Raw genomic sequence first — 25,158 nt, 5'->3', positions numbered from 1 at the left:
CATATCGTAAGCGACATAACAATCAATCAACACACCCTTCAATCAATCAATCAATCATAATCCCCAATCTGCACTCCCCAAATCTTCCACCTCATCTCCTCAATGTAATCCCTCCTTAGCCAAAGTCCATCCGAGGCACCTACTTGGCTCGATAGACCCCCATTCTCAGACCTTTCCTGCTCCTCCCTCTGCCTCTCCGCGAAGCGTTCCTCAGCCGAAGACAGAGAAGACGAAGACGAAGCATCAATCCAATTAAACAACAACCGCAACTGCCAGATACGATCGCGGACTTCATCCGGATCAGCAGCGCGGCCACGCGCCGCCTGGATGGTATTCTTGACGATGGCCTCGAGGACGAGTTTGCTATCCACGGCGGATTGGCGCAGCCAGGGGGCGTAGGAGAGGGCAGCGGTGTTGCTGTGACTAGTACTATTGGTGGTGGGGAAGAAGGAGGAAGGAAGGACGAGGGACTTTTCGCGGACGTCCAGACCCCGCAGAGAGGGGAGGTTGAAGATCCATTCCCACATGCTCTGGGTTGGGGAGGTAGGGGTGCGATTGACGCCGGAGGTGAGCAGGGTTGCGAGATTGGGCATTGCGGCTGGCGGAAGGCCCTTGCCGTGGTTGGAGGCGGAGGTGGAGGAGGGGAGGACGTCTTGGGCTTCGCTGAGGCCGGAGAGAGTTGAGACGAAGACCGACGAGCCGGTAGGGTTGTAGGTGGCTTTGCGACGGAGGTAGATGGATTGGTCGCCCTGGTGGAACTTCTGGCGTAGGCCGGGGTCCTTGGAGAAGTCCAGGACCAGGGGCCAGTAGTCTGCGTTGCGAATCTCGACTCGGGTGAGGCTGTTGAAGTCGGGGAGAAGACAGGGAGCGGTGATCTTGCGGCTGATGCCATCTTGGTTGGTTATGGTGATGGGGATGGAGATGGGTCGGCGGGTGTCGATGTCGCGCGGCACCAGGCAACGAGGCTCTGCGGCGAGGACCCAGAGATGTCGGAAGGCTTGTAGATGGCATTTGTTGTCGAGGACGGTTGTAGGAAAGATGGGGTACAAGGAGCAGATCAGTGAGGCAATCGCCAGGTCGGAGGTGCCGAGGGTGTAGCTGCCACCTCCCAGGAACAGTAGGCCCAGAGCCATATGCGCCGCCATATGGCTGCCATACGGAGTGTCGGCGTCTACGCGGCCATGGAGAGACCGCAAGCGACGGAAAAGTGCCAAATCACCGGTGCCTGCCATGACAGCGGCAGCGGAAAGGGCCACGACATCCTGGCAGTGTCGTACTGAGTTCCGGGCTAACTTGGCGTCATAGTTGACAGCAGGAAGTCTGCAGATGCGGATGAACTGGTCCAGATATGCGAGCAACAGATCACGCACGGAGGTTTGTGCAGAGCCCGCATAGCGGAGACCCAAGGTGAAGCACAGACCAGCGACAATATTGAAGAATGGCATGTCGTCACTCTTCAGCCGACGGACGCCGGTGAGGCGATACCGACGGCGGTAGACTGGCGGCAGACTCTGTATGAACCAGTCATCCGTAGAACGGATACTGTCCCACATGATGAGATGTTTGGCAAGAGTGCGGAGAAGGAATAGGTCAGGCCGAACATAGTCGAAGCGCACTGTGGTGTCCGGGATATCAATCTTCTGGGCCAATATCTCGTCATTGGTCTTCATGAAAATGATCGCCAGGGCAATCGTGGCACCGGCCGTGGCCCGGTCCAGGACGTGCGCGAGATCCACGTTCTTAGTGCCCACTGCAACAGCCAACAGCCTCTCCACGATGTGCATGTCGCGCATTCCCCGGAGGTCTTTGCCTTTGGCCAGATTGATAAATCCAAGAGCGAGCCCCGCAGCCAGGCGGTATCCTTCATCGCGCAGGTCCTCGTGAGAGCCCTCCTCCTGCTCCACGTTTTCGATCTCTGACAGCATCACTTCACTCATTCGTCGATGTTGAGATCCGCAGTAGAGGAGGCCGATGCCCATGATTCCCGCTGTTTGTGTCAACGGCGACAGATTCAGCTCGGCAGCACCAAGAGGGAGCATCCGGGTGACATGAACCGAGAGAAGTCGGGTTATCAGCGTGTCCATCGTGCCTAAATACGAAGCCGACAAGCCGAGCAACAAGCCAATGGATGTCATCGTATGTTTGGGAGTGAGATATTTGAACGCCACCCACTTGGCCAAGGATTTAAGATGCCCGTTCAGGCCGAGAGCGAGCAAGAAGCCCGCATGTCTGTTAGTAAGCTCCTGAGGCTTGTTGAAAAGTATCCAAGATGTGTCAATGCCTTTGGAGCTCTTCGATATAGCAAGGCCAGTAGAGACGCCATTGTGGAAGAACGCCCAACACACCTTTTCCTCGCTAAACGAGGCCCGGTCCGCGCTGATTGTCACATTCGACGGTTTCATGACACACTGCAGGGAGAACGAAGGAATCGGAAGTTTCTCCGTCAACAATGGCAGTCGTCCGCTAAAGGTCAACATGGCGCGACCCGTGGGAATGGAGAGCGTCCTCAGTGTCACAAGCTGCACTACCTCTTTCTGGGCTTCTAGCAGGTCCGAGTCGGTCCATTCTGGCTCGGGTATGCACTCTGCAACCGGCGCTTTGGACTGGTTCAGCAACCGAGCGGCGTCAATGAAACGCTTATCCTCACGGAAGATCAGCCTCGTCACTGAAAACCGGTCTGCCTCCGCGGAAGCTTCGAACGAGTTGGTTGCATCCACATCCAATGCAGAGTTACCAATGTGATGCACATCGCGTATGGCATCGTGCGAGACTGCCGGCTGCAGCGACGACGTGGCCGACGGAAGCCATGGCTTATTCTTGCCCATGGAAATACTCAGGTCTTCGCGATCAATCAGTTCAAGAAGCGTTGAGCTCCAGGACGTAGATGCATGCATTTGTGACTGCATGATCGCTTCGTAGAGGGGGGCGCTGACACCTTCTGGGAAGCTCTCGATGATGCTTCTAGTGAAACCCCAACGATGGAGAAGCTTGACCCGGTCGAACGGTGCCGCGAGGTTATGCACTTCTGAGAGGAACCCATCGAGAGCCAGCGTTCTGGGAGTGAGCGTAAAGCACTCTTTCCACAACCTTCCTTTCTTTGGAGGCCTGTCCGGGCTGGTTACCAAGTTCAGGAGAGTGAAAAATGAATCTGACGGCTGGCGCCAGGCGGCTTCCAGGTGAGCAAAGATTGACGGCGGCGGGAATGGCTCTGCGGGGAGGTCGAGCATTGAGATGCGAGTCTCTTCGAATTGCCACCGATCCATACTAGCCATCTCCATGCCATAATAGGCATCCTCGGCCCATGTCCAAGACTGCCAGCCAAGCCATCCGCCAAGTTGGGCCAGGACTGGAGCTAGGAGACCCAGAGGCTTGCCCGATTGCTCGCTATCACAGACGGAGAGCTTTTGCTCCTCGCGGAAAAGATGTAACGCGACGAGTATAGTACATAGTGCGGTGCCTCGTATGCTCTGGTTGAAGGATAACGCCGTGGGCAGATAGCCGCCTGAGCCTACTGAGAGGGTGCCCCGGGAGGTGTTCAGGAAGTCCCTTGTCAGAGCAATGCATCGAAGGAGATATGTGTTCGTTCGACACGTGGACCGGCTCGAGGGCACCTGGTGGCCGTGGCTTACTTCGCTATCTTCAGCGTCTTGTTCAACCACCCAGGCCCACGAACTACTGGCCATCCACGGTGCTACCACGCCCCCAGAGCCAGACTCCTGCTCTAACATGGTCTCCCAGCTCTCGAGATCGACGTGGCTTCCACTGCTTGACCTCAACAGCCCCTTCTTTCTGCGGGTCGGTTTGGCCGGAGTCCGGGGTTGTTCACTGTCAATGAATTGGATCGCCATTGCAAACAACATCACCACCATGGCTGTCCATTCGAGATCATTTTCGCTGGTGTCTCTCTCCTGAAGCCATGCCATAGTCTCCCACCAGGCAGCCAAAAGCCCGTCTCCGGCTTTTTGGTCCGATAGTGCAAACCGGCAGACATTGAGCACACGTTTCACCAGCTCATTGCTAGGTTCCATTTGGACCTGTAGTTTCACTTTCCGGTTTTCGGAGTCAATAGCATCGAACTTTCCTCTGGCTGCAGTATGATCGAAGCCCGTCACGGTGATCGGCGAGTCAGTCAATAGTCGTTTCACACCACTTTCTCTTCGACGGTTGCCAGACGTATTGAGATTTATGCCGTATGCTTCATGCAGCATGAGTTTCCGGGGAATTTGAATCGGAGTTGCTTTGCTCCATGGAGTCTGCAACTGCAACACCTGCTCGCCACCATCTGTCTTCTTTAGGGTCAAGATCCGTGAGATCCCACCATCCACAATCTTGCAGGCATCCCATACATCTGCAAAGTGCTGTATTCCGGAGGCTTGAACAATTAATGATCGTTCATCAGATAGCGTACTTCTCTTTGGCTTTTTTGAGAATACTGCGTCCTTCTTGGAAACCGCAACCTTGTCTGCTCGTAGGCTAACGACCGTCATTGACTTCGCTTCTTGATCCACTAAGTAAAGCGCCAAAGCCGCGGAATTTCCAGATTGTGCATTGCCGTACTCTGACGGACATAAAGTCATGATCTTGATCCGCCGAGCTGACGGCTTTGACTTGACCGGTGTCTGGAAGGAGACCGAAAACTTTGAAGAAAAGCTTTCAACTTTGGAAAGGAAGACTTCTTCGGGAAGACCTGACGCCGCATGGTTCAGGTCCATGTTCTCGAATCCTTCGAAAAGACTTTCGTTGTTCAGCTCTTCAAGCAGTCTATCGACTGGCGCATCGACAAAGCTTCCAGTAGTGCTGTACACTGAGCCATTGCCGGGTGGAAGAGAACCCCTGGGATTGAAGCCAAAGCTGCCTCGAGTGCTTCCAGCCCCAAGAGATTGCCGAAAATTACCATGTGGCATGGAGCTCGATTGGCTGCCTGTGGCTAAGTCGGAAAACGTGATCCTATCCTGGCTGGCAGCCAGATCCGCGCGTGCAAGAAGAGAGCTCACTCGTCTTGATGTCTTGAGTGGCACGCCAATGTCCCCAAAGTCTTGACCCAGCTTAGACGCCAGGTCGTCTTCATCCGGCTTCCCTTCGACAGAATATTGCGAAAGAGACAACCCAGACGTGTTCCACCCATCACCTCTTGGACCAAAGCTTTCTCTAGCACCCGATGGACGACCAGCGGGCGTGGTTGTACCTGTCGTCATTCCAAAGTGTGAACTGCGTCGCTTCGAGCGAGTGCCACCCGTGTCTCTCCTTTCCTTCTTTTTCGATGAGGGCGTAGTTTCGTCTTGTCTGTAGTGAGCCGTCCATATCGTGTACAACCCTGTGTTGATATTGACGGTCACCACAAGGATCAAAGGTCCAATGGAAAGCCCCCGATTAGAGCTTGACAATTCATCTCTTGGAGAAACATAGACAATTGCATCCGCTGGGTCAAGGACATCCAATCCGGAAGGTCTGGCCGAGACACTAGTTTGTAGCCAACGAGACGACTGGTTGGTGACGACGAGTCCCATTTCCGAGTGCGGATCCATAAGAGAGAACACTCTGGGCATGTCGGCATGTTTGCTTGCCCGTGGCTTCAGGCCAGGTTTGGGGGCTGGGGAAATTGTCAAGGATGGTCTTTTGGATTTGCCAGAAGGTATGTCGAGCGACTGAGATGCACGGAAGTCAGGCAGGGATGAAACGAACGAGTTCGGGGGCGCGGCCGGTGGTGAGTTGTTGGCTTCCTCCTCGTGTAGTTTTCTCTGAATCAGAAGGCCCTTGGGGGTCGCAAACACGGAATCAACTTCGAACGGTAGGGGCACAACATGGCTGTTCCCGGCAAGAAAGAAGATGTGAGCCTGGGACTTGAGGACCACAACCAAGGCTCGCGCATTGTTCGCGTCTGTGCCGCTAGTATCGCGAGAGCCTTCGCCATTCTGACCCAGCATCAACAATGAGCCCTTCGATAGTCCAGCACTAAGATGATCAGGCGATCCTCGACTGCGGCCTGAGGTACTGCCTAGCTGCGCTGCCTCGCCCTTTAAGGATTTCGAGACGCTTGACTCGGACCTCTTTATCTTTCCCACCGCAAATCTCGTCAACAAAGCATGCCTAATTTCCTCCTTTTCTAAATCAAGCCTGAACACCCTCTTGATGACCCCCGCTCGTGACCAAACCGCACAGCTTCTTGTCCAAACAATCTCATCTTCGACCGGGCCGTTGGAGTCTCGATCAACGCTCGTTGTCCATGAGTAGAGCTCCTCCGAGGGATCTGGGGGCAAGAGGCCTTCTGCGACAAGGAATGCGATGGCCGAGGGCTCATGCAATCCGAGGGATCGAACTGTAGCCATTATCGGTGTATATGGTCGGGCGTAGCGGTAGAATTTCTGGCAGTGGGAGCCAGAGGCGATATCATGCCCATTGTCAGGTTAGACCATCAAACAGGCAGGTCAACGCGCTTGACGGATTGACGACAATGGGCGTTGTTGGGGAGTTGTCGTGGTGGTTGCGGCGTGAGGGGAAGCAAAGGCAGGTGTTGCTTGGAGACGCGATGGACGCGGCGGGCCAACTTTCCATCCTCAACTCAGCGGCTTTTTTCCTCCGCGGCCTCCCCAAACTTCCTTCACTTTCACCTTCTTCCTCACCACCCACTCACTAACTGCCCTTTCAACCCGCCCTTCTATTCTACATGGTCACTCTTGTTCTCTTCAGCTAGTGGTCTTAATCGTAACTCTTTCGATACGCTTGGTAACGCGATCTGCCCTGTTGGCGGCGTCGGTCTCCCTTTGAGCTCTGTTCTTGACCGTACAAGCAAACCGCCACCACAACAATGCCGTCCTTTCCATCTCGACCTCTAGTCCGGCCGAGGGACGATGGACTCCAGTTAAGGTAGATTCGTGTTCTATTCTAGATTATAACAGCCACATCGTGCTTACGGGATACTCCATCTAGCTATCAACTGCCTCATCGTGTACACGCAGCTACAGGCTACCCCCTCCTGGCCCCCAATGGCTCGTCGATCGTTGTTTACGGTTATGAGACTGGACTGAAGGTAGTCTGGAGGGGAGGAAGACACTTTTCCACCGAGAAGCCTTCTGCCCCGAAAGTGGACAAACCGCAGAAAGCCAGCAACGCCAATGATGATGCGGTCATGATTATTGATTCCGATGAGGAGAGCATGGCGGAGACCCAGCAGACTCAGCAAGATGAAGAGCCTACCTACCAGTTCGAAGAGGACGAAACCGAGGTGGACCCCTTCCACCCTTACGACGATGTCTTGCGCCAGCTTGATATACCCCTTGGAAGCAGAGTCCTCCAGCTGGCTGTGCCTCGTGTCCTCCCCGAAACAGCGCGCTCTTCGCTCGATCCATTTCCCCCGGCTCTGAAGAAGGACATCATCATCGCTGCTGTGTGCGCAGACTATTCTACTCGCATTGTAACTCTGCCTTTGCTGCCCCCTCACCCTACGCAAAGCGACTTCAGCATTCAGACGATCTCAATTAGTGGTGGAGTATCACACCAGGAGATCCCGCGGGGAGTTAGCATCGCCTTCACCTATCAAGGAATTGATCAGCAAGATCAGGATACATCTTCAAACCATGGTTCATCCCGCTCGTCTACAGGAAGGTGGGATCTCCTCGTCGCAACACATTCAGCTGAGTCGTCTGGTCTCTTGATTATTCATCGGATTCCGGTCGCAGAGGAGGAGAAGGCGCGCGGCACTGTATATCGTTTGTGCGATGATGAGATTGAGACTAAGCGACGGCACTTGCCCGCCCCTGCTGTGAACATCTCTTTCAATCCCTCGGGTTACCCTGCCCTTCGACACTCCACGTTGCTCGTTGCGTTCCACAGCGGCTGTGTCAAGGTATACTCTTGCTTCTCCACGAAACCACTCAAAGCCTCGCGGAGGTCGTCCGGGGCCCAGAGCGAATTTGAGACCGTCGACACGGAAGGGAAATGGTTGATCAGTCTGTACCCCGGTTTTGAGCAATCTGCTTCGGGACTCCCTCGACGGAAGATCATCACTCACGCAGAATGGGTGCTTGGAGGGCGTGCCATCTTGGTCCTCACGTCGGATGGCGAATGGGGTGTCTGGGATTTGGAAGGGGCTGGCCCCGGGACCATCAAAGGTCCGCTTCAGCGACAGTCCAGTGTGCAGGGAGTAACAGGTGGTTCACTGACAACGTTTTCCGTCAGCGGTCGGATTCTGAGTCCCCTGCCTGGTGCCAGTCGTTCTGAGACAAGCGGACCTTCCTTCGAACAACGGCCCAAATTTGCGCCCTTGACGCCGTCTACGAAGCGTCTGCGCGAAGACACGCTGCTCAAAGGCGCCTCCGTTGGAACAGCCAGCCCATCCCTGAGTGGAGGGATCTCAGTGTATCAGACTAACTCCTGGAGGGACGCGCTGCCCGATGAATCGATTTTGCTGCAGCATGGAAACCAAAGCGCAGTCATTCCCAGTCTGCTCTCCTTATGGCGCAACGCTGTCAAGGCTAGTGGCACCTTCGATTCATCAAACCGCTGCCGGGTGTCTCCCCTCCAAGATATCACCCTAGTGGGAGAGCGCCTGAAAGGCATCGGACATCTCCCTGCGGCGACCCGCTCTACTCGCACACAGCCATTTGATATGCTTCTCACGGCCGAACATCGACTTGTGATCCTCGCCCCACGGTTGACTGAGCCAGCACCAGCACCCGTTACCGAATACATCCCCGAGCCCGCCACTCAGGAAACAGACCAGCAGATGCTCCAAAGGGGGCAGCTCGGCGTGGAAGGAATGGACCGACTCCTTAGTGGCATGGCGAGCACGAATCGCTCACTCCGTATGGGAAGTCCCATCAAGCGAGCGCGGGTCTTCACTTAAGCAGACACAATGTCGACAGCAGAACAGCCACCCTCCCTTTTTCCACATATGCTCCCCACATGTTCCTAACAGATGAAGCTGAGATCAAAGAACAGAGATACCCATCCATCACACTCACACCTCTCATACCTCCTCTCTCCTCTCCTCCTCCACCCGTAGACCCCATACCCAAAATTCGCACTGCAAGGTGGAGCGCAAGGCGAGGTCCATGCCTTGAAATCCCTTCCTTCCCTCCGTTCATCTCCCACGACCTCTATCGTGCGAGAAAGACCGGGTTGGAAGGGATAAGCTCTGTATCGGTCGCGAGACATCAACCATCACATCCCATCCCATCATCCAATTTTTCGTCCTTTAGAACTTTCTAAAGGACAATCAATCAATCCTCCCCACAACCGGGTTTACCATCAAGCCCAGAAACCACCTCATTCCCAAACATCGGACTGAGTCCTCTGCTCCTTTCCTTTTCTCTCCCTCGTGACTCGATACTGATCTATCCGTCTGTATTTCTGTCCGTGCGTTCTCGCAAAGATGGAGGTTTTATATCTCCTATCTGGACAGATCTGGACGGAGCTGCCTACATCAGTATCAGATATGAGTGGATGGGACTAAGGACTGCTGGTGTTGGGGGTGGGGTTGGGAATAAGAGGGGTTGATTTGGTGGGAACATTTTCTGTTTTGTTTTTTTTTTTTTTAAGTTGTAGCAAGCTAGATTTATTATGAATGTAGATGTTTGAGTGTGCTGTGGTAATAGAGGTCAATCAATTACTTGCTTTCATTTACTACTAGTACGATGGATTATCACACTGAAGTCAAGGATTTACTTTATATACAATGATATCTAGTGAAGACGAAATACTAAGGGGAGTGAGGAGCATCCATACTACACTCATTCATTTATTGATAACTTGAAGGCGATCTACCAATTGAAATGGAAATAAATGGACAATGCAAATTGAATTCAAGTTATTTAGCTGTTTACTACAAGCTGCTACCTGAAGCGTACGGAATTCTCAGACTAATAATTGGGATGCATGGGAACATTACCGAGTTACCACTATCACAAACTGATGCAGAGGAAAGTAGTAGATACCATCTAAGAAATCACCGTTCTTCTGTCTCTTCGCTTCTTCTCTTTATTTTTTCTTTAGACTCTTTCGGTGTATGTATATACAGATATACAGGGTAAAATAGCTAATGTCACCCTCGCTGAACACAGTTCTAACACACCAGAAAGCTATATCGTCGACATCCATCCACATCAGATCAGAGAAGATAATACTCCGTCACAGCAAACAGACCAGCCAGAGCCACTGGACAATATGTACAATTCATACAGGCAGCCAGCCAAGAAGGGAAAAGAAAAATCATGATAATAGTGTTAAGCGAGCAACGCCAACAGCGCAGAAACCGGTGCGCATATTTCCAAATGGGTGTTGATTCAAATGCTGTTTAGTAGTAATCCAGATCCTTGACCCAATAAGATATGGGTGCCTCTCTCTATCCACTGTAGCCCAAACCTTCGAGCTCTTTGCGTACCGACTCTTCAGTCTGGATCTTCTTCATCTGCGTATCCTCGAGCTTCTCTCCACCGGCAAGGCGCATTTTCAGCTCGTCGATCGCGCGGATCTTCTTCAAAAGTCCACGGATCTTCTTGTCCTGCGCGGAGTGAGCACCGCTCGCATCGGCTGCTGCCGCCGCTGCCGCAGCAGCAGCAGCGGCAGCGGCAGCGTTGTTGGCATTGGCCTTGGATGCCGGAGCACCATTGGCCTGGCCGCCGTTCTTGCGCTCATTCTGGCCCTTGGATCGGTTGCGGTCGTCACCCTTCTCGCCGCGGCGGTCCGGGCTCGGCTCGTCCTCACCATCCTTCTGCTTCCTGGCCTCACGCTTCTTCTTGTTGCGCGCAGCGGACTTGGACAGCTTCTCGGGCTGGTCGGCACCGGGGGGCAGAGCAACTCCACCTCCAGGAGCGGCTCCCGGAGGAAGGAATTCCTCGGCCGGCTCAGCACCCGGCACCTCACGTCTGCGCGTCCGGCCAAATCCGTTCGTGGTGTGAACGGTAGCACCGCCACTGGCGCCATCCCGGATAAAGACCGCGCCGCCCTGGTCCTCGCGCTTGAAGGCGAGAGGGGTGAGCTGGCCACGGGCACCGGGAGGCCGGTACGCACCAGCCGGCTTGACCGGAGCCTTTCTGGTGCTCAGGTACGCCACGGCGGAGGGGTGGGGGGTCGGAAGCGGGCTGAACGGATCGCCGAGGGGATGCTGGATCAGCGACTGGGGGCGCCAACACACATCGTAGAGCTCGTTCATGTCCTCGTTGTACATCAAAGCACCGCTGACATGCCAGAGACGGATGCCATTGTCGACTCGGAGACGTGGGCTGGTCGTGGCCGTCAGGATATACTGGCCGTCGGGGGACCAGTTGCAGACACTGGCGTTGGAGGCTTCGACGGTGGCGATCTTGTGGAAGTTCTTGTCCATATCGTAGATGTCCATCTGACCGGCCAAGTTACCGAAACCAGCCACCAGCACGAACCGTCCGTGGGGCGAGAAGAGGATGGTGTTCCGAGGGGCCAAAGCGAAAGTGTGTTTAGGCACACCGCGGAAGTTGAAGATGGTGGTCTTCGCGGGCATGTAGCCATACACCACACCGAACTCCTTGGAGTTAGGAGACCAGGTCACATCGTGAATAGGTCCCTCCTTATCCAAGTCCACACGAGAGTCGAAGCCACCACCAGCACTGAGCAGGTAGAGGGTGGTCTCGCCGTAGTAACTCTTGCCCGACCGATCCACGTCCGTCTGCGCAAGCACGATTACGGTGGTACCCTGCTCGTTCCACTTGAGCTGGACCTTGTCGCCCTTGAAGAAGGTCTTCTGCGAGACGGGGGATCCAAACTGAGGCACCAAAAAGACCTTGACAGCAGCGGGTTGTCCCTAAGCAGCAAAAAGTCAGTCAGTTTTGAAATGATGATACTCTTATCGGATTTGTGAACAAGTGCACCACACGTACCTTGCGCTCAGGAATGAAGACAGCCACAGAGTGGTTCTTGCCAGGAGCGACCGCAAAGTCCGCAACCCCCTCCACACGCAACTTGTTCCAGACCTGAGACAGGTTCTCGCTCTGGTAGAACTGGACTTCGTTGGTGACGACCCGGGCACAGTAACGCTCGTCGGAGGTGTATTGAAGGTTCCAGCCGGTCTGCGACTTCTGGACGAAGTTGCCCACAGGCGTATGCACGTCACCGTTCTCGGACGACTGCACGACCTGCCAGACCTTCAGGTTCTTGACCGCATCGCCATTGGCATCCTTGGAAGGGCGTTGCCAGGTGATCAGGTAGGTTCCGAGGGGCGAGAATCCCAGCTCGAAAACGTTATCGGCAGCGATGGTCGAGACCACATGTCCGACAGAAGGATCGATGATGGTGACCCTAGTAGACAACCTGTAAGTTTCCGTTTCTTCTTTTTCGGTTTCAGTGAGGGTCGAGAGACGTACTTCTCTGGGGATGCCCATGCGAAATACCGGCCGCAGGGAGAGTAAGCGCTACAGCGAATGTTTCCTTCGGGTCTGCAAAAAAACAGAAGATGAGAAGGATTAGCGAGCTATTCGAAGTAGACAAAAATCGATCGAATTGGGCTTTACATACCTTTCGAACCCCGACAAAGGTTCATAAACTGGGGCCGCATCCAAGATGCCAATGCCCTTGACCGTACGGTCTACAGCTAGTTAGACTTGCCCTTGGACAGCAGAAAATCCAAAAAAGAACGATTGTTTCTTCACCCGTCCTGTTTTGTAGAAAGGAAAGGGAATAGAACAGCAGGTAGACTCACAAGCAAGCTGGGTGGGAGCTGCCATTTCGAAATGTCTCTCAACGTTTCACTCTGGTGGGACGAAACACGTATTCACAAAAGCCACGGAAGCAGCTAGAGGCGCGCGCGCAGACGATGCTAATGCGACGGACCAAGAAAAATCACAAAGCCCAGGATCTCAGTGGTAGAAGGTGAGAAACGTTCCCCGCCACTTAGGTAGTGTGTAACAGGGCAGCAGAAAAATTGCACGGGTAGTCTTCGGAAGTAATCCAGTGGGAAGACTGAACGAGAATTTTACTACCGGGGTGTAGTGATAACGAATACGAAAGATAGATCGAGAGTGGACGAGGGTTAAAAGATATGGCTGTTTGGAGGTTGAAGCGTGGCGAGAAGTTGTGGTCTGGGAGTGCCGCGAAACACACAAACACACACAAAGACTCAAAAGTGGATGGCAGCGAAGCTTGGCGGGATTGAACGAATACCTCAGTACGAGTCTCCGGTCCAAAAGGGAAATTCTCGATGCTTGACAAGTCAATGCCAGCAATGACAGGGACAGGAAGACAGTCGGGGTTGGAGGGAGGAGGAGGGGGGAAAGGAAGTTGGAAAGGGTGGGGAAGGTGACAAGAAGAAGAGAGGAAGAGAGGGAGAGAGAGAGAGAGAGAAGAGAAGAGGAAGCAGGAACTTAGCAGGAAGAAGAGGCGCCGAGAGAGAAGCCAGACAAGTGAAAGGCTGAAGGGGACCCGCGATGGAGCCTCCCCTCCCATTGGGCGATCTCGGCCCCAGTTCACCACAGTTACAGTTGAATTGTTGCTCGTTTTTTTTTGCCTCCAGTCATTTCCCATCTACCAAGTATTTTTTTTTTTTTTTTGTGGTACTTGCACTACTGGATTTTACTTACTAAATAAATTAGATTGCTATGCTTCCCACCATACATGGGAAGCACTGGCAGAGGGACCACAGACATCTCCCGGGGGGTCTAGACTTTGGCAACTGTGAGGAAAAAGAAGATTCGCCCCGATTCGCCTGTTGGAGTCAATCTGGTCCTGCTCCGGTCGGGATGGAGATCCTCCTCGTTGGACCCGTAATGCTTAGATTAATCTAATCCTAATCAACTCCCCAGCCTAGTTCCTTACTATGCAGTATTTCTCAAGACCGTTTGGCGGGCACTTTCAATTGCTTCACAAACTAAGTACCTGGAAGAAATGGTAAGAAATGACTCGCTGCTAGCTAACTATTCTACAAGTAGATATTTGTTGCAGATAACCCGATCTCTCTCTCTCTCTCTCTCTCTCTCTCTCTCTCTCTTCCTCTCTCTCTCTCTCTCTTCCTCTCTCTCTCTCTCTCGTAATAGAGAAAGACGTAAATTGACCTAGAGCCCACAAAAGCCTCCCTCGCCAATATTGATCATATCCTCCTTCTCTCCTCCCCAGCAAAGAACTATGTCCCATTCTTTTCCCGTACAATTACAATGCCAAAACCCATGAACTTAGTGAAGCGGGAAAACACTTTGCAGGAAACGCCCGTAATCCTATCCTTTGGGCAACCCCGACCTTACGTTCATCGGTCTGTCTGTCGGTCTCCCTTTTACTTGCAGAAGAAGCAAACCTACTAATTCAAAAAGTCGGCTCGCCCCCTTGAGCGGGAGTGGCCAATCGCGGGGTCCTCACAGTGGTGTCAATCACATCCGAGTCGAACGTCATCCCATCGACCATCCGCGCATCTTGTGTAGGTTCCGGTGTCACGGATCCGGTCGGCGACTGGGTCGACAGCAGCATCGCGCCCTCCCCAGAGTGTTGCTGACTGTGGGATGCGAATGCGCTCGCACGACTCACTCCAGGGCTGCCCAAGGAGCTCGGTCGATGTCCCGATGATGTTCGGTTCAGCAGCGGATGTGAAGTTGGGCCACTAATAGTACTGGCACCTTCTCCGAATGCCACCAGGCTAGCGTCTCCTTCATCACTGTAGTTGCCAACACTGGACGTCCCGTCCTCCGGGTACTCACTCATTCGGTCTGCATCGAACGCATCACTGCCACTGGCCCAGGTCGTGCGGGCGCCCACGCTGCCTGTCGCACTGGCACTACCTACCGTGCTTCTTTCTTTGATCCCAGAGCCACTGTCAAAGTAGCCGGGGTATTGAGTCCCTGCCACCATGCCCGTAGGCTGTGGATTGCCACCCGCCCGTGCCGTGGCCACTCGTTCCAGGCCTGCTAAACGCGAGATACGGTCGGCGCGTTCTGCTTCCAGCGTGGTGGTGGATGTAGCGGATGCGGAATGGGAGTGGTGAGCGTGACGACCGTGAGGATGAGGCTGACCCTGATGGCCATCCTTGATGGCGGTTGTTGACAAGGCCGACAACGAAGTCGTACCGGAGTTTGGGGTCCCTCTAGTGCGTCGCAAACTTCTTGTCAGCTTGATCTTGTATAGGTGCTAGCTAAAAAATGAAGAAATGAAGATGAAGGTGGAAAGCTGCATGACAAGATCAGAATAAAAGTATGAAGAAGCTGGATAACTTACGGCCCCATGTCCGATGGAGTCACTGGGTCAGATGGCGGTGGAGGGAGATTGATCAGAGTTGGAGTGGTCATCTTGTTCTGGTAAAGCTCGATCGAAGTTGAATATTCACAAATTGGAGGGGCGTCTGCTCAATGTAGAACGCAATGAACGATAGAGGTAGATAACACGATTTAGGGAGGGTGTGATCGTTCAAGGAGATGCTGCGGTAAGGATGTCGATCTGGATGCGAAAGAAAGATTGAGGAAGCAAATAATAAGATGGTTTGAGAAAGCAAATAATAAGATGGTTTGAGAAAAGAAACGGATGGATCTGCGGGGCAGTGAATTGGCTGGTCTACTTATGATGAACCAAGTCGTGCAACAATAAGAGACGGGGGAGGATCCGTGGTAAGAGTTGGGAGATCGCAATGGCCTTTTTAAGGTTTGAGGGCGGAGAGTTCAAAGCCAACTTGGTAGTAGTAGTAGTACTGTAGACTAAATAGTAACAGGAGGGTAAGTGATAGTATTAGTAGTAGCAGTAGTAGTTTCAGTGGACTGGGAAGGGAAGTAAATGAATGAATGAACGGGTCAGTGAAAGTGAGGCTGTCGGTGGGCCAGCACCATCGATGAACCTTCAATCTGAAGCAGATTCGCCTTCTTTTTATGCTTCTTTTCTTGGATACTATTTCCCAGCCTCAATGCAGGTCCATTCCAGGCGCCTTCTAGTGGATGTTTCGGAAAGCCATCGCCAGTTCCCCGCGGTTTCGGAGGGCACCTTTTTTTCCCCTGGAGGTGATTGTGACTAGTACTACGACTAGTAGTTAGTAAGTACTATGATGGACTCATGCTTGGACTTCCCTCTGCGATGGTCCCAATTGGGTTTAGTCTCTGCCCCGGCAGCCCCTGACGTCAACCCCCGCCGCTGGCCACTCCACCGTCCAATCAGCAGCGGGCGCGGGGCTCGACACCTGAGAGCCTGAAGGGTCAGATTCCGAATGCAGCCTCCCACCACACCCTTTCACATCACAACCCGGAATGAATGTACGCCATGCTTGCATTCCCGTTCCATCTGGGCCCTCGAAGAATGACTCTATTATTGTAGCATTGGTTCGTATGGTGACAGACAGGTCTAATGTGCTGTGATAGCGCTGCGGCGTTCACGTGTTCAAGAATGGGGAAATAAATAAAAATAAACATAAAAACTCAGAAGCCGTCATCTACCCCTCTTGCCTTTTCCTCCTTCACTCTCTCCTCTGTAATGTCCCACCACCAGCTGTGTGGCGCTTCTCGGCTTGAGCGAGGTTCGCGACCCGACCGGACAGCCTCGCTCTCATCCCACGGTTTGGGGTTAAGCAGATAGTGCATATTCTTGACGCTCTCGTCTCGCCAGATCGCATCATGAATCCCCTCCCACCGCATGGTTTTGAGCGCATTGTAGATGTATGGCAGCGCTACCCATCGTCCAAAGAACACATCCGATAGCAGGGATTGATCGGCAAATTCATAGTTAGTGGTCGCAGACGAGGACAGCTGTGCCAAAATTTTATCATAGACTTCTTGGGACGGGTTGACCACCTGAAGACCGCCGTTGGGGATACCCAGCCCGGTCGTGGGTGATGCGCCCTCGGTCTGCGCGACATCCGGAGTGGCATGCTGGGATGTGTATGCGCAATTGGATGGAATCCTGGACAGTGGTGCATTAGTCCTTGAATACTTATCAGGGAAGTCGTGTCCTCGTAGGACCTGGGAATGAAAGAAGGATTGTTCATACCAATCAGGAGGGTAGTGCGGCTTCTTCAGCGGGTTACAGACACAGGCATGACTGGCGGCAAAAACACGGTTCCCTGTCCCAGCCAGTGCTGGAGGGTCCAGCTCGAGTTCCATCAACTCGTCCATATTCCGGAGAATCATCATGTCACTGTCTAGCTGCACAACGCGCTCGTACTCCACAAGAGAGAAGGGCGTAAGCTTGCTCCAGCAGTCATAGAAGCGTACATCGTTGACGTAGTCCTTGGGTACTGAGGGCAGCAGATAGGGAACACGCTGCTTCAATATTCCACGGGCATCGAGAGCAGCATGGCCCTCCGCCGGGAAGGAGTCCGTGTAGAGAGCAATCAGCGGATATTTCGATCCCACTTTACGGAGGGAGTACTCTAGGGTCAGCAGCCCCGACAGGTAGGCAGTATTTGTAATTAGAGTCGTCCATACTGAGACAGGTCAGCGCTGAGTGCTCTCAGGGTGTTCTGAAGCCGTCGACGTAGACAGTACCTTTCGTCGCATCAGTTATGCGGGGAACGTCGGTATTGTGGGCCATGGCTGGAAAATATAGATGCTTTAGAACCGAGCCGTCGAATGAGAGTTCTGTAGCACCGGGATTCACGCTGGACAGCCGCCCTGGGGATGATTAGAACGAATTGAGACTCGCGCTTACAGCTCCGGAGACGAACTTGTTACGCACTGAACAGCAAGAATTCAAAAGAGGGGAAGATGGAGCGAGGGACGTGGAGATGAGGACGCGGTTGATGACTTCGGGTCATCGGGAGTCTCGCATTATCACGGAAGCCTAACCGGCTTCGTCTTAGCGATATTCACCATCCTTATCTTGATGGCACCATTAGTCAGGGATCGGACATGGAATAATCTCGAAGCTTTAGATTTTAACATTACTGCATAGTAGATACATATTATCTAGATAGATTCCCTGCTACCGAAAGAGTGGGCCCGCGGCTGAAGGTGTTCCTCACAACCGATAAACGAAAAAGTCAAACGTCTTACATTGATAACTGTTCTTATCAAACCCGTCGACATTAATCTGCTTAATATACTATCTATCTACTACGTGCTTACTCTCCGGACAAAAGTTGACTAGCCGTAACTAGAGCAGAATAATGCTTACTAACACGCATTTAGTAACTAACTATGCTCCCCCAAACGGGTGACACATTTTCAATAAGTAACTAGATAGATGTTCTAATATTAATCATGAAACCAGACTATGTGCTGCAGGTAGATATAATGGCGTTCCCTCCAAAGTATCTGTAACAGATCTTTGCCTGTTCGGGATCCAGGCGGTCAGTCCCGTCCATGGATTCCTCTTGATGCCTGGGAATATTAATGGATCTGCTTTACTTTACTCCGCCCCAATTCCGACGGATGTAAACAACCTCCTTTATCGATTTCAACCTCTCAGCTATCATTCCTCTCGGAATTTCGTCTGCTTTCGAAATTGAACATCTTTTCTACTGCTAGCAAAGAGACCGATAAATGCTCAACTGCCTGCTCTCATGACAGAGCGCAGCAACGAGGCGGAGCCTCTCATCCACGGTGGATGGGTGCCGCCGGACTCGCATATACCGCCAGGTCCATCCACCCCTGATGAGGCATCCAAGAGCAGCGCTTACCTCTTCACACTTACCCTAGCCATGGGAGGGTGAGTACTTAATGGCATGAGCTTGCTCTGTTGTCCTCATTGACCCGTTTCTTAGTCTCCAGATTGTCTATTCGATCCAGCATTCCAGTGGATCAGTAAGTTGTAAAGCTCAAGAAATCAAACAAATCTCAGTAGCTAATCCAACTTCGCTTATCCCATAGCCGTATCTTCTATCTCTAGGAATGAGCAAAGCGCTGCTTGCCTTTGTCTGGATTGCAGGGCCCCTTACAGGCACTCTGGTGCAGCCTTACATTGGCATCCGAAGTGACAATTGCCGCATCTCCTGGGGCAAGCGAAAGCCGTTCATGGTATTCGGTGGCGTGCTCTTGGCTATCTGTTTGCTAGCCCTGGCTTGGGTGCGAGAACTTGTCGGCGGCTTATTTGGCCTATTTGGCCTTGATGCTCAGGCAGCTGAAACCAAAACTGCAGTCATCGTGGCTGCAACGCTCTTAATGTACTGCCAAGACTTTGCCATTAACACTGGTATGGTATCTACGCTAACTGGCTCTTATGAAACATGCTTCTGACATCCTGTCACAGTCCAAGCAGCTACCCGGGCTTTCATCGTCGATAATGCCCCGGCTCATCAGCAGGAAGCGGCAAATGCCTGGGCAAGCCGTCACGTCAGCGCAGGGAACATCTTTGGCTTCATCATTGGCGGGCTGAATCTGCCGAGGATTATCCCATTCCTCGGGAATACACAATTCAAAGGCATCAGCGTAATTGCTAGTGTCTCACTAGCAATCACTCTATCCATTGGTTGCGCTTATATCAAGGAAAAGGATCCGCGCATGGAGCCATCTTCATCTGCAAGTCTAGGGTTTGTATCCCTGCTTCAGTCCATTAAAGAATCGGTTCATCGCCTCCCTTTGCGTATTCGCCAGGTCTATATTATCCAGGCTGCAGCATGGTTCGGGTGGTTTTCGTTTTTGTTCTACGCCACCACTTATATAGGGCAGTTGTATGTGAACCCCATCTTCGAAAGTCATCAAGATCTATCGGATGATGAGATCAACAAGGTATGGGAGGATGCTACACGCATCGGTACTTTGGCTATGCTCGTGAATGCGCTAGTGTCTTTTGCAGCGAGTATCATCCTGCCAATGCTAGTGGTTCCTTTAGAGAAACAAGAGGCAGCTGAAGCGAGCACTAGCTCGAGCAACTTCCGCTTGAAGTTAAGGATTCCCGGTTTATCACTACGCCGCGCATGGCTTCTCTCTCATTGCCTATTTGCCATCTGCATGTTCAGCACATTCTTTGTCTCGTCCCCGGGACAAGCATCGGTAATGACTGGCATAATTGGCATTGCCTGGGCTGTCACGGCGTGGGCACCATATGCCCTGATCGCATCTGAGATCGCGCAGGAAGACCCTGGACGACCGGCACATCGTCGAGCAAGATCCGGCGAAGTAGAAGGGGCAAGCAGTCTGCCATATGTTCAGGAAATCGATGAAACGAGAAGGACGGCACAAAAATCAGCAAACCAAGCCGGCGTCGTTCTTGGTCTACATAATGTCGCTATTTCCTTCCCCCAGATTATTTCCAGTGCTATAGGAAGCGTCATCTTCAAGGCGCTACAGAAGCCACGAGGGCAGCCTTGGGATACCAGCACAAGCTGGGTCATGAGACTGGGAGGATGTGCTGCCATTCTAGCAGCTTTCTTGACAATGAGGCTCCAAGAGCAGTCTAGGAGAAAGTAGAACGCATATCGGAAACCGCACAATCTCGAGACCATATTTGGGAATAGAAAATTACAAATAGACCTTGGTACTCGACTCCTTTCATTCTCGAAGGCCACCCAAGGCCATTTCGTGCCTGCTGACACACTGGTATTTGGCAGCATCGTAGCGGCACTCAAAGCTGGGAGATGAAGCATTCCGTTCCACTATTATGATCATGCAAGGCACTAGAGAGTCTCGTGAAGGGAATGCAGGCGCAATCAGCATACATCCTATTTGCGGGGATGAACATCGATCGTGTTCTCTGCCAGAGCCAACTCGGATCCTGCGATGACAGCGGCCGATGGTTGGCGGCCGATGCGCTCAGATGCATTAGCGCAGCAACCCTTCACCATCCCTCCAACTTACTTATCCCAAGCCCCTCCAGAGATCATGAGCTCGCCTTGGATGTCAGTCAAGAGCACCATATCCCGGCTGCTGGCTGGGTTAAGCCTCCGAATGGATGTTTCGTCAACGGTGGCTACCTGGCTCTCTCTCGCCGTTACGGTGGTAGGGCTGGGCTCCATTGTCACCCAATTCGGGACAATCATCGATCAGACTGACCCCTTCCACACCCTGCGAGATGTACAGCACCTGGGTCGCTGGCGGTTATGGCAGCCACACGTTCCTTGGTATAGAGTCGTGAAGCCCCCTCTTGTCGGGCCTGTAATCAACGCCAATCTGCCATGCGGGCTCTGTGGCAGAAAGACCGTCCATGTCAGTCGACGGCCACTTGCGCAGCCAACTGGTAAGGCTGCATGGTCCATCCTGCTCAACGTCATTCATCCACCTTCTACTACCCCCGAGGAGTCCTTCCAGACCGGGTCGTTAGTCTCTACCAAAAGCCCCTTCAAGACTGAGCACGTCGTGACCATCTCCGGAGAACCGCCCGTCCAGCTGCCAACCTGGGATAGCCTTCCTCGAGGCCCTCTCACCAAGCACAAGCTAACCGCTTGCACGGTCATCTCTCGCGCAACCCTCATGGCTCTATTCACCGTGACCAATGCTCGACCAGTGTTTCGGCACAGCGGCGCATCTGGCCATCGAGCCGCCTACGCCTCCTACTGCGGACAGTGGTACGTCGAATGGCCCATTGGCGACGCCGCACACGTCCACTTCGCGGCCCACGATTCGCACACGCTGAACAAAGACGTCTACCCTCCAACCTTTGAAGTACGTGTCGACCGCTGTCTGCGCATGCTAGCCGGGGTCATCGAAAGTCCTGCGTCCTCTCCACCATTCAAATGCGCCTTCCCCGGCCGCAAAGCATCGGGCAGATGGATTCTCGAACACATCGTTCGAGGCTTTGGCGGCGCCCACGGCAGCAGACACCTCTACAACATGATTGGAGGCAACGTCAATGAAGTCGATCTTCTATTAATGAAGCCCATCACCGAGGACAATAATGACTACGACATATCATCAGAACTAGAATCCACTTCCACTACTCTCTCACTTCCCAGCACTGAATCCAACCCCCGCCACCAAACCACCACCACCCACTCCGTAACCCTCCACATCCCACCCCACGAAACCACCATCCTCAACACCTGCCTTGACTACCTCCCCTGGACCTCCCTCTCCTGGTCCATCCACCGCGGCCTCCGCGACATCCTCCTCGCCTTCGCCAAACCACGCATGAACCACTACCGCGCTCGACTCGCTCATACCCTCCGCACCACCGTCTCCACGCAGGCAGACCGGCTCATTGCCCGCGGCTGGGACGCCCAGTTCGTCCGCAATGGCAGCATGGCCGACCTAGCCGCGGGTGCCGTATTAGCCGGGAGCGGCAATTCCGGAGACGCGGTGCGCATCGTCACGGATATAGCGGCGGTATGGTGTGAGGGGCGAGGAAATGGTGATGGGTTGGCTGTCATATCGTTGGATGAGACGATGTTTTGGAGGGTTCCCCACCAGCCGGTAGAAGAAGTAAATAGAGAAGGTGGTGATAGTGGAGAGTTAAGTTCCATGGCTGTTGTGGCGCTAGTCAAGTTCTTTGTCTTGGAATGGAGTGTGGAATTGGATTATCAGATGTATCATGATCTACCGTTGGAGTTGTATTTGGGGTAGATCATTTGCATGTTTCCTTGATGTCTTGCTGCTTTCTTTCTAGATTTTCTTCGCGGTTATAAATATCTGTGGTGGTGGTGGTTGTTGTTGGTATTCATTACGGTGGATAGTGGTAAGAGTAAGCCGATTCATCTTTGAGCCATCCTCCTCTGGAGGAATTGCATGCGCGATTTCTCTATAGAGAGAAATCTACTAAGGGTATCATTACTAGTAGTACTAGAATAAACTGTAACATATAAAGCGTAACGAACCAGTGACCTGGTCGTGTGACCACTATACTGTAGTTAGTAGTATACATGAGTACTAGAGAGGTATATCAACCACCATGTATCATGCGTCATTTGGTTCCATTACCTGGTCAATTGATTGACCAATTCCAATGCCTGCATGCCTTTAACGTACAACTGAATAGGAGGCGATAAGAGAGCACTTCTGGGTTGGGTGGTAAGGATGCTACTAGGATAGTTAGCAGTACGTGCTAACTATCGATTCTTTGTGCAGGCCTGCAGATGAAGTTCTTGTTTCGCTATGGCTATGACGCAAGTCCAGTACGGTGCAAATGAGATGACCAACCGGTTGTCTCTCGGAGTTGATTGAGGGATAGTACAACACATGCATAATTTGCAGACCTCACTGACCCAACAGAAACATATACTATACTCAAGAATGAAAGGGGAACAAAAAACCAAGCGCTATGCTTCATCACTCATTCACGTCACATGTCCATGTACACTCACTCACTCACTCACTCACTCTCACTCCCTACGATGGCTGTGCCTCTTTTAATACTTGCACTTTCTGCAGAAGGACAGGGAAAGAGAGATAGGGATAGGAACTAAGTCGAGCACCCTACGGGGCTGGACTTCTTAATCGGCCTATTGGCTGGCCTTTCGGCTCTCGTAATGCCCGCGCAAATCGTCTACTTCTTTCTGTAACCGGCTCAAATCGGCCAGGATATCATGGGCGTTTGATGGATGCGGGACGAACTCGTCCTGTGCTGCTGGCGCTGCCGGTGCCGCCGTCGTCTCGTCGGCTGGTTTGCCCGATCGGAGACTCTGGCCGCTGCTGTCAATGCTGTGGTTGCTCGATCCGCGAGAGCGTCGCGGCGGCGGAGGCGGGGGGAGGGGGTTGTAAAGCGAGGTCCGCTTCGTCGACGATCCTGTTGACGTCGACTGTGACGTTTCTGTGGGCGACACCGGTGCGGCTGCAGAGGGCTCCGGACGCAGGGTTGAAGTTGCAGTATGCATGGGCTCCTCGGACGGGGTACTGCCCGTACGGGACTCCCGAGTTCGTGCTGGGTTCAGGGACCAGCCACTTGGACTGGGTGGCGGCGATGATGACGATGATGCCGCGCTCGAGTCCTGTGCTACATGGATGGATAACCGTAATGGGTTGACTTTGGACATGGTGGTCTTCGACCGTCTCATCTGACTGTGCCGTCGACTCAGCGGCGGAGTTGGGGGCCGCTTATGCTGCGATTGACTCCGCCGGAGGGACTCTGTCGACTGCTCAGTCGACGGCGGCTCGTCTTTGGGCTTAGCGGAGAAATAGTCGGACCCCGATTGAGGTGGTCGGGGGGAGTAGGATGGCTCAGATGGGGAGCCATGGAAAGAGAAGCGGTTGGTCGCCTTGCCAGGGGTGGTCTGGGTGAGCGAGGGTGTGACGCCAGGGCTGGGGGCGATCCGTTTTCCATGATGACTCTTGGGCGGAGGCGGAGGTATCCGGTCCCTGTTACTCGGACGGCTGGCAAGAGGACGTGAGCTGGGATCTAATGATGGGGTCAAGCCCGACCCAGCTCGAGTAGCTGGTCCGGTCCGCAGGTCGGAAGGTCGAGATACATCCGTGGAGCTGCTGTCGGGCGTCCGGGTGCCTCCGTAGGACGTGGATGAACGCGTCGACACATTCGAAGCAGCTACGGGCGCATTCTCGCGGGGCGTGCCAGCCTGTTCCAGGTCTGCTGGACGATCATGGGTGCTCCTCTGCGCTGGGAGTGTGATGGCTCCGGGCGGCGCGGATCTCCTGGAGTATAAGGCTGGGTCTGGAACGGTCCTGATCGATGGCTGGGAGCGATCATCGTCCCGGGAAGGTGGGTGAGCGACCTGGTAGGTGCGTTTGGAGTCTAAGTCATCAATGTCCTCTTGGTCCTCCGCCTCTCCATCGTCATCGGTCGCATACGAGTGCTGGTGGAAGGGATCCGAAGCAGACTGGTCATCGGAGGAGGCCGTATCGTCGGGATCCGGGGTCAAGGATGCGGGAGGGGTTCGAGGGACTGAGCGGAAGGAGGTGGAAGGGAAGGTCACGGAGGGAACGGGCTTCGAGGGATGCGAGGTAAAGGAGGGCTGAGGTTGAGATTGGAACGGAGGCAGAGGAGGCGCCGGCGCAGGAGCAGGAGCAGCGAAGGTATCTGGGGATGGGGAGGTCAGCATCATGGGTCAAGGACAGCTCCGTCCATCTCGTCCGACCAGCACGCGACGAACGGTGCGCAGGAACCGGAACCGCCGGACGGACTCACTCTCGGGCTTCTTAGGGCGGAAAGGATTTAATCCAGACATCGCGGAGGAGAAGGGCAGCACTGACCATGAGAGCAAGGAAAAGGAGGGAAGGGTTGGATGGAAGAGAAGGAGAGGGAGGGAGGGAAGAGGGAGACGGAGAGGGAGAGAGTGAGAGAGAGACACAGAGGGAAGGGGAATGACAGAGCGCAAGTCAACAACTGGAGAAAGAGAGAGAGAGAGAGGCTCTCGGCCAACAACCTTACTTTTTAGTATTTACTACTGCTTAGTACTAGTTTTAGTTCCCTTTG

The 25,158-nt window shown here is 53.4% G+C and overlaps 8 protein-coding genes across 8 annotated transcripts; 3 read left to right on the top strand and 5 right to left on the bottom strand.

Moving 5' to 3' along the window:
* Positions 1–50: 50 nt before the first annotated feature.
* Positions 51–6,326, bottom strand: BDQ94DRAFT_172216 (anaphase promoting complex subunit 1; the record flags this gene model as incomplete). Its single annotated transcript, XM_026771918.1, has 1 exon — positions 51–6,326. One exon carries the CDS (start codon positions 6,324–6,326, stop codon positions 51–53), a length of 6,276 nt encoding a protein of 2,091 aa, XP_026624473.1.
* A 260-nt stretch (positions 6,327–6,586) lies between these two features.
* On the top strand, positions 6,587–9,514 carry BDQ94DRAFT_180479 (uncharacterized protein). Its single transcript, XM_026773630.1, has 2 exons — positions 6,587–6,864; positions 6,928–9,514. Exons 1-2 carry the CDS (start codon positions 6,806–6,808, stop codon positions 8,840–8,842), a joined length of 1,974 nt encoding a protein of 657 aa, XP_026624472.1. The 5' UTR covers positions 6,587–6,805; the 3' UTR covers positions 8,843–9,514.
* Positions 9,515–9,814: 300 nt separating this feature from the next.
* On the bottom strand, positions 9,815–13,285 carry BDQ94DRAFT_147455 (translation initiation factor 2A). The gene is made up of 5 exons (XM_026767020.1): positions 12,668–13,285; positions 12,484–12,553; positions 12,333–12,404; positions 11,850–12,267; positions 9,815–11,773 (listed from the first exon to the last, which is right to left on the bottom strand). The coding sequence occupies exons 1-5, from the start codon at positions 12,690–12,692 to the stop codon at positions 10,340–10,342; spliced, it is 2,019 nt and encodes a 672-aa protein (XP_026624471.1). The 5' UTR covers positions 12,693–13,285; the 3' UTR covers positions 9,815–10,339.
* A 642-nt stretch (positions 13,286–13,927) lies between these two features.
* Positions 13,928–15,457, bottom strand: BDQ94DRAFT_147453 (uncharacterized protein). The gene is made up of 2 exons (XM_026767019.1): positions 15,163–15,457; positions 13,928–15,031 (listed from the first exon to the last, which is right to left on the bottom strand). The coding sequence occupies exons 1-2, from the start codon at positions 15,231–15,233 to the stop codon at positions 14,260–14,262; spliced, it is 843 nt and encodes a 280-aa protein (XP_026624470.1). The 5' UTR covers positions 15,234–15,457; the 3' UTR covers positions 13,928–14,259.
* Positions 15,458–16,131: 674 nt separating this feature from the next.
* Positions 16,132–17,667, bottom strand: BDQ94DRAFT_147449 (glycosyltransferase family 8 protein). Its single transcript, XM_026767018.1, has 3 exons — positions 17,409–17,667; positions 16,912–17,347; positions 16,132–16,824 (listed from the first exon to the last, which is right to left on the bottom strand). Exons 1-3 carry the CDS (start codon positions 17,452–17,454, stop codon positions 16,344–16,346), a joined length of 963 nt encoding a protein of 320 aa, XP_026624469.1. The 5' UTR covers positions 17,455–17,667; the 3' UTR covers positions 16,132–16,343.
* A 114-nt stretch (positions 17,668–17,781) lies between these two features.
* BDQ94DRAFT_180475 (putative sucrose transporter) lies at positions 17,782–20,286 on the top strand. The gene is made up of 4 exons (XM_026773629.1): positions 17,782–18,570; positions 18,626–18,665; positions 18,732–19,053; positions 19,111–20,286. The coding sequence occupies exons 1-4, from the start codon at positions 18,425–18,427 to the stop codon at positions 20,268–20,270; spliced, it is 1,668 nt and encodes a 555-aa protein (XP_026624468.1). The 5' UTR covers positions 17,782–18,424; the 3' UTR covers positions 20,271–20,286.
* Positions 20,287–20,533: 247 nt separating this feature from the next.
* Positions 20,534–22,630, top strand: BDQ94DRAFT_180471 (uncharacterized protein; the record flags this gene model as incomplete). Its single annotated transcript, XM_026773628.1, has 2 exons — positions 20,534–20,798; positions 20,872–22,630. 2 exons carry the CDS (start codon positions 20,534–20,536, stop codon positions 22,356–22,358), a joined length of 1,752 nt encoding a protein of 583 aa, XP_026624467.1. The 3' UTR covers positions 22,359–22,630.
* Positions 22,631–23,032: 402 nt separating this feature from the next.
* Positions 23,033–25,154, bottom strand: BDQ94DRAFT_147443 (uncharacterized protein). The gene is made up of 2 exons (XM_026767017.1): positions 24,871–25,154; positions 23,033–24,762 (listed from the first exon to the last, which is right to left on the bottom strand). Exons 1-2 carry the CDS (start codon positions 24,908–24,910, stop codon positions 23,234–23,236), a joined length of 1,569 nt encoding a protein of 522 aa, XP_026624466.1. The 5' UTR covers positions 24,911–25,154; the 3' UTR covers positions 23,033–23,233.
* Between the last annotated feature and the right edge of the window lie 4 nt (positions 25,155–25,158).

Source organism: Aspergillus welwitschiae (genome assembly GCF_003344945.1).
Source record: "Aspergillus welwitschiae strain CBS 139.54b unplaced genomic scaffold BDQ94scaffold_24, whole genome shotgun sequence".
NCBI classification, from domain to species: domain Eukaryota; kingdom Fungi; phylum Ascomycota; class Eurotiomycetes; order Eurotiales; family Aspergillaceae; genus Aspergillus; species Aspergillus welwitschiae.
Note: the sequence above shows the minus strand (reverse complement) of the source record. Positions and strands in the feature narration are given on the sequence as shown.

Coding starts and splice junctions, on each gene's coding strand:
- BDQ94DRAFT_180479 (XM_026773630.1), top strand. CDS start 6,806: ATGCCGTCCTTTCCATCTCGACCTCTAGTCCGGCCGAGGGACGATGGA. Junction 6,865..6,927: donor GACGATGGACTCCAGTTAAG/GTAGATTCGTGT, acceptor TACTCCATCTAG/CTATCAACTGCCTCATCGTG.
- BDQ94DRAFT_147455 (XM_026767020.1), bottom strand. CDS start 12,692: ATGGCAGCTCCCACCCAGCTTGCTT. Junction 12,554..12,667: donor AGCTCCCACCCAGCTTGCTT/GTGAGTCTACCT, acceptor AACTAGCTGTAG/ACCGTACGGTCAAGGGCATT. Junction 12,268..12,332: donor GCATGGGCATCCCCAGAGAA/GTACGTCTCTCG, acceptor GTTGTCTACTAG/GGTCACCATCATCGATCCTT.
- BDQ94DRAFT_147453 (XM_026767019.1), bottom strand. CDS start 15,233: ATGACCACTCCAACTCTGATCAATCTCCCTCCACCGCCATCTGACCCA. Junction 15,032..15,162: donor ACTCCATCGGACATGGGGCC/GTAAGTTATCCA, acceptor GCGACGCACTAG/AGGGACCCCAAACTCCGGTA.
- BDQ94DRAFT_147449 (XM_026767018.1), bottom strand. CDS start 17,454: ATGGCCCACAATACCGACGTTCCCCGCATAACTGATGCGACGAAAG. Junction 17,348..17,408: donor CATAACTGATGCGACGAAAG/GTACTGTCTACG, acceptor GACCTGTCTCAG/TATGGACGACTCTAATTACA. Junction 16,825..16,911: donor CCGCACTACCCTCCTGATTG/GTATGAACAATC, acceptor ACCACTGTCCAG/GATTCCATCCAATTGCGCAT.
- BDQ94DRAFT_180475 (XM_026773629.1), top strand. CDS start 18,425: ATGACAGAGCGCAGCAACGAGGCGGAGCCTCTCATCCACGGTGGATGG. Junction 18,571..18,625: donor CTTACCCTAGCCATGGGAGG/GTGAGTACTTAA, acceptor CCCGTTTCTTAG/TCTCCAGATTGTCTATTCGA. Junction 19,054..19,110: donor AGACTTTGCCATTAACACTG/GTATGGTATCTA, acceptor ATCCTGTCACAG/TCCAAGCAGCTACCCGGGCT.
- BDQ94DRAFT_147443 (XM_026767017.1), bottom strand. CDS start 24,910: ATGTCTGGATTAAATCCTTTCCGCCCTAAGAAGCCCGAGA. Junction 24,763..24,870: donor CCGCCCTAAGAAGCCCGAGA/GTGAGTCCGTCC, acceptor CCCCATCCCCAG/ATACCTTCGCTGCTCCTGCT.